Genomic DNA, 6,556 nt, shown 5'->3' with positions numbered 1-6,556 from the left:
CTGCAGCACACACACACACACACACACACACACACACACACACACACACACACACACACACACAGTATGCAGTCACAAAACCATCACTATTAAATCTGTCTCAATTCATTCACCTTCACACATGCATTAAAACTGCTGAAACAGACACATGCAGTGTAATTAACAATAACTCTGTGTACGGAGATGACAATGCAGTCACAGAGACACTGAGATTACGTAACAGACGTGTGTGTGATTAACAACAGTCATGTAAAAGTTCTTTACATTTGCACTAAACATCGCCTATCTTTTTTATTTCTTCGATACCTTCCTTCTTCATCCTTCCTTGGTTTTTCATTCCTTCCTTTCTTCTTTCTTTTTCCTTATTTCCCTCCTCTCTTTTTCAATCCTTCCCTCCTTCCCTTGTCCATCCTTCCCTCCTTCCCTTGTCCATCCTTCCCTCCTTCCCTTGTCCATCCTTCCCTCCTTCCCTTGTCCATCCTTCCCTCCTTCCCTTGTCCATCCTTCCCTCCTTCCCTTGTCCATCCTTCCCTTGTCCATCCTTCCCTCCTTTCTTTCTTTTCTCACTTCTGTCCATCCTTTCTTTTTCCTTCCTTCCTTCCTTCCTTCCTTCCTTTCTTTTTCCTTCCATCCTTCCCTTGTCCATCCTTCCCTCCTTCCCTTGTCCATCCTTCCCTCCTTTCTTTTCTCACTTCCGTCCATCCTTTCTTTTTCCTTCCTTCCTTCCCTTGTCCATCCTTCCCTCCTTCCCTAGTCCATCCTTCCCTCCTTCCCTTGTCCATCCTTCCCTCCTTCCCTTGTCCATCCTTCCCATGTCCATCCTTCCCTCCTTTCTTTCTTTTCTCACTTCCTTCCCTCCTTTCTTTTTCTCACTTCCTTCCGTCCTTTCTTTCTTTTCTCACTTCCTTAACTCTTTCTTTCTTTTCTCACTTCCTTCCATCCTTTCTTTTTCCTTCCTTCCTTCCTTCCTTCCTTCCTTCCTTCCTTCCTTCCTTCCTTCCTTCCATCCTTTCTTTTTCCGTCCTTCCTTCCTTCCTTCCTTCCATCCTTTCTTTTTCCTTCCTTCCTTCCATCCTTCCTTCCCTCCAACCATCATTCCTTTCTATCCTTTTCCTTCATTCCCTCCTTCCCACCATCATTCCTTCCTTCCTTCCTTCCATGAGTGTGTTTTATTAAAACGACCTCACATTGACGGCATGTCCCTGTGTGCAGCTTCTGACAGTCTGACTCATAACCTACCGCATCGCTAGTCTCAGTCCCAGTAAAAACAATCGCAGAGAATAAATCTGGAGTTATAATGAGACAATGGCTTGTTTTACATGTTGATTTACATTCCCACTAGTACGCAGACACAGTGGAGGTTACCTGGATCCTGCTGTTACCCCAGTCTGCAACAATGATGTTCCCGTTGCCATCCACTGCCACACCTGTGGGAGCGTTAAACTGGCCGTTACCTTCTCCATGAGAGCCGAACTTAAACAGGAACTCGCCGTCTGCGTTATAAACCTAAACAACAGGAGACGGACATCAGCGAACGCAAACATGTCCTACTTGATCTAACAGACATGTTTCTTTTACTGAAGATGTTCAGAAAAAAAATAATAATAATGTTTTCAAATATGCAGCATTTAGCCTGTTTGTATAGAATCCTAGTGTGTTTCATCATCACACTTGAGTTTGGACCAAACTGACTTCAAACAAACCAAAACAACTGGCCCAAGAGCGTCTTTGTGAGCTGGTCTTGGCCCGCTTCCAAGGGATTCAAAAAAGATTCGACTCCGAATCGACTCGGCTGCAGAAGTGAATCATTTACTTTTCTTTTTATAGAAGCAAGCTGTTAAACTGATCGTCAAGCTACAAACTGTGATATGTGTTCTGAAAATATATGCTAGATGTCACACACACAACCTGGACGGAGTGCCAACCCATCACAGGGCACACACACTCTCATTCACTCACACACTCACACACTACGGACAATTTTCCAGAGATGCCAATCAACCTACCATGCATGTCTTTGGACCGGGGAGGAAACCGGAGTACCCGGAGGAAACCCCTGAGGCACGGGGAGAACATGCAAACTCCACACACACAAGGCGGAGACGGGAATCAAACCCCCCACCCTGGAGGTGTGGGGCGAACGTGCTAACCACTAAGCCACCGTGCCCCCCCCCCCCCCAATACTGATTATTGATATCCATGCTCTTTGTGCTCTAATAATATTATGCTTTCGACATAATATTCCCCCAAACACTTTACAGTATAAGCACCATAAATAGCCATGACATAAATAAATGGAATGAACAGAGTAGCTAAAGAAGTTATAGCGTACCTTAACGGAGTGATTATGGAAGTCTGTCACTATTATTTCGTTCTTGTTGTTCACGGTTACAAAATGGGGACCTGGATATCACAACGGAGAGAAACAAACAAAAAAAAATTATGGAATTTTTATCTAGTGTTTATAAGTATAACTACTATACGGGGTATGTACAGGGTACTTACTGAAGGCAGGGCCGGATTTACTGAGCTTGGGCTCTGTTGGGGTGGTTGGAGTGATTTTATCTAGAATAAACAGAGGTCAGAGTTGAGAGTTAATCGTATGTGAGGATTTGGGGGGTTTTTTAGACTCTATACAACCGAATGTAGGTGGACACCTGACATCACAACCACATGACTATACCACATGACATTAAACACACCACTGTATAGAGTGTCTGTGTGCTGTATGGAACCAGGAGGCTGAAACCTGTTCCAACAGTCCAGCTGTGCACAGAGCACACACAGAGCTATGAAGACATGTTTAGAGAAGGTTGGACTGGAAGACATTTAGTGTCCTGCACAGAATCCAGACTGGCTCAACCCCAGTGAACACCAGCTGTAACCTTCCATCTTCCTTTCCTATCCTCCCCCCTTCCTTTTCCTTCTATCCTCCTTCCTTTCCTTTCATTTCCTTTCCTTCCATCCTAAATCCTTTCCTTTCTTTTTCCATTCATCCTTCCTTTCATTTCCTTCCATCCTCCTTACTTTCCTTTCATTTCATTTCCTTCCATCCTCATTCCTTTCATTTTACCATCTGTCTTCCGTCCTTTCCTTTCCTTTCATTCCTTTCCTCCTTCCTTTCCTTCCATGCTAAATCCTTGCCTTTCTTTTTCCATTCATCCTCCTTCCTTTCATTTCATTTCCTTTCCTTCCATCCTCATTCCTTTCTTTTTTTCCTTCCATCCACTTTCCCTTCCAATATCTAGTGGAAAACCTTCCCAGAAGAGAAGAGTGGAGCTTCTTATAACAGCAAAGGGAGAATAAATCATGAATGAGCTTGACAGTAAGTACTAATGAGAACGATGATCAGGGGGTCCACATACTTTTGGCCAGATAGCGTATGAGTGTTTCAGGGTAAAAAAAAAAAGCACCTGAAAACTGCCTGTCTAACGTCCCTTTGGCTCCAAACTTGGTCACCAGTTTGCCGTTGGACTGAAAGATGAAGACGCAGCAGGCTTTGTTGTCTGCAGCGATGATATGACCGTTCTTGTCCACGGCTACGCCTTTGGGTCCCATCAGCTTTCCAGCTCCAATTTTACTCTAAAGCGGTCCCAAAAAAAAAAAAAACAGATTCATTATTGAGAGGAAGCTTGGGAAAGAACTTGACATTTACAAATGCATTTACTGAAATTCACTAACTTTAAACTTTCCATCTGAAGAGAAGATCGTGATCCATCTGTTGTCATAGTCTGCGACGATGATGTCCCCGTTCATGTCGACTGTCACACCGGTGGGACGTTGCAGCTGCCCTGGTGAGCGACCTCTGACCCCAAAGCGTAGCTTGAACTGACCATCATTAGAAAACACCTGCAAAGCATCAACATCCAGCGTTTTTTGAACTAGCGAGACGACATAAATAAATTGCCCATTTTCTGTACTGGTGATAGTGATGGTCATGGTGCTGTTACAGTGATGGTGATATGATGGTCATGGTGATGTTACAGTGACAGTGATAGTGATGATCATGGTGATGTTACGGTGATGGTGATATGATGGTCATGGTGATGTTACAGTGATGGTGATATGATGGTCATGGTGATGTTACAGTGACGGTGATAGTGATGATCATGGTGCTGTTACAGTGACGGTGATAGTGATGGTCATGGTGCTGTTACAGTGACGGTGATAGTGATGATCATGGTGCTGTTACGGTGACGGTGATAGTGATGGTCATGGTGATGTTACAGTGACGGTGATAGTGATGGTCATGGTGATGTTACAGTGATGGTGATATGATGATCATGGTGATGTTACAGTGATGGTGATATGATGATCATGGTGATGTTACAGTGATGGTGATATGATGATCATGGTGATGTTACGGTGATGGTGATATGATGGTCATGGTGATGTTACGGTGATGGTGATATGATGGTCATGGTGATGTTATGGCGATGGTGATATGATGGTCATGGTGATGTTACGGTAACAGTGATAGTGATGGTCATGGTGATGTTACAGTGACAGTGATATGATGATCATGGTGATGTTACGGTGATGGTGATATGATGGTCATGGTGATGTTACAGTGATGGTGATATGATGGTCATAGTGATGTTATGGTGATGGTGATATGATGGTCATGGTGATGTTATGGTGATGGTGATGGTCATGGTGATGTTACGGTGACGGTGATAGTGATGATCATGGTGCTGTTACAGTGATGGTGATATGATGGTCATGGTGATGTTACGGTGATGGTGATATGATGGTCATGGTGATGTTACGGTGATGGTGATATGAAGGTCATGGTGATGTTACAGTGATGGTGATATGATGATCATGGTGATGTTACAGTGATGGTGATATGATGGTCATAGTGATGTTATGGTGATGGTGATAGTGATGATCATGGTGATGTTACGGTGATGGTGATAGTGATGGTCATGGTGCTGTTACAGTGACGGTGATAGTGATGATCATGGTGATGTTATGGTGATGGTGATAGTGATGGTCATGGTGCTGTTACAGTGATGGTGATAGTGATGGTCATGGTGATGTTACAGTGACGGTGATAGTGATGATCATGGTGCTGTTACAGTGACGGTGATAGTGATGGTCATGGTGCTGTTACAGTGACGGTGATAGTGATGGTCATGGTGATGTTACAGTGACGGTGATAGTGATGATCATGGTGATGTTACAGTGACGGTGATAGTGATGGTCATGGTGATGTTACGGTGATGGTGATATGATGGTCATGGTGATGTTACGGTGATGGTGATATGATGGTCATGGTGATGTTACGGTGATGGTGATATGATGGTCATGGTGATGTTACGGTGATGGTGATATGATGGTCATGGTGATGTTACGGTGATGGTGATATGATGGTCATGGTGATGTTACGGTGATGGTGATATGATGGTCATGGAATGTAAGGAGCTCCTCACCTGTATGCACTGGTTGTTGCTGTCAGCCACCACTATACGGCCATTGATGGACGTGGAGATGCCCTGGAGGTTGGAGAACTCACCTCGCTCACGCCCTCTCGAGCCTGACACAAATATGAAAACAGATTTTAAGGCTTTATAACGAGTTCAGTTAAACACACGTGGTGAGGAGAAAATACTAATAAAAACTCAGACCTCAGGATTTGTATGCTTCTATTAGAGACGGCCAAATTTTGCCCAAAACGGATTTTCGTCCCCGTTATTGCTAATTTGGGCTTCTGATGTGGTACGGTATGTATTCGTGTAAGAAGCTTTGACTGAATAGTCAAGTCAAGTTAATATACACATAAAGAGTATATTATTAAAAGCAGCTGTTTTAAAAGATTCTGACCAATCAGAATTGAGAAAGAGAACAGGGAACTTGACCAATAAAATTATTACAGTAAGTTATTATTTCACTACTGTTTGTTTTTTACTATTCGAATCTACAGTGTTATCCTCTACCTGAGTAAAAATAAAGTAAAATCTGACCTACGATCTTCTCACAGTACTCACCTACTCTGAAAATCAGCTCGTCCTCGATGGGGTTCTCCTTCTTCTTGGTGGTGCTGTACATGCTGGCAGGACGCCGCAGTGCTTTCTGGCGAACGTGAGCCCCTCCTCCTCCCCCCGCAGGGGATTTGACGCGTCTTTTGACATCTTCGGGGGAGTGCGGTGCGTCGCTGGCTTTGACGGCGCGCAGGCGGAAAGGGCTTCCTCTCACAGCCTGGCCGTACAGCAGCAGGGAGAAGGAGAACTCACCCTCACTGGATAAAGTGTAGCCCACGTCGTAAGTGCCGTTCTTGTTGTCCGTCACATCGCCGTTAGTGACGGCGCCGTCGGGTCCGGTGATGTGTGCAACGAGAGCTGCGCTGCCTGACTTCACCAACTCTCCAGCCTTATCCTGATTAGACAAAAATAAATAAATAAATTGCGTTTATTTTGATGTAATAGGAATGTACAACAGAGCTATAAAGTTAAAGAACCGAAGCTGAACTCCTTACAACACTTATTTTTTTTATTTGTTTCTTATTTGCATCTGTCATTATTTCACCGTTCCTGAATTATTAACTGTAGGCATT

The 6,556-nt window shown here is 44.0% G+C and overlaps 1 protein-coding gene across 1 annotated transcript in view; it reads right to left on the bottom strand.

Annotated features, from left to right (window-relative positions):
• Nucleotides 1-6,556, bottom strand: part of trim3a (tripartite motif containing 3a) — a 33,479-nt gene that overhangs the window by 3,316 nt on the left and 23,607 nt on the right. The window contains exons 7-13 of the mRNA XM_027157209.2: nucleotides 5,991-6,378; nucleotides 5,436-5,539; nucleotides 3,682-3,849; nucleotides 3,414-3,582; nucleotides 2,506-2,565; nucleotides 2,333-2,403; nucleotides 1,366-1,506 (exon numbers count right to left, since the gene is read on the bottom strand). Of these exons, the coding sequence (XP_027013010.1) occupies nucleotides 1,366-1,506; nucleotides 2,333-2,403; nucleotides 2,506-2,565; nucleotides 3,414-3,582; nucleotides 3,682-3,849; nucleotides 5,436-5,539; nucleotides 5,991-6,378 (1,101 nt within the window). The remainder of the gene's footprint in view (nucleotides 1-1,365; nucleotides 1,507-2,332; nucleotides 2,404-2,505; nucleotides 2,566-3,413; nucleotides 3,583-3,681; nucleotides 3,850-5,435; nucleotides 5,540-5,990; nucleotides 6,379-6,556) is intronic.

Source organism: Tachysurus fulvidraco, chromosome 11 (genome assembly GCF_022655615.1).
Source record: "Tachysurus fulvidraco isolate hzauxx_2018 chromosome 11, HZAU_PFXX_2.0, whole genome shotgun sequence".
In the NCBI taxonomy this organism is placed as follows: Eukaryota; Metazoa; Chordata; class Actinopteri; order Siluriformes; family Bagridae; genus Tachysurus; species Tachysurus fulvidraco.
The sequence above is the reverse complement of the archived record's forward strand: the minus strand, read 5'-3'. Positions and strand labels throughout refer to the sequence as shown.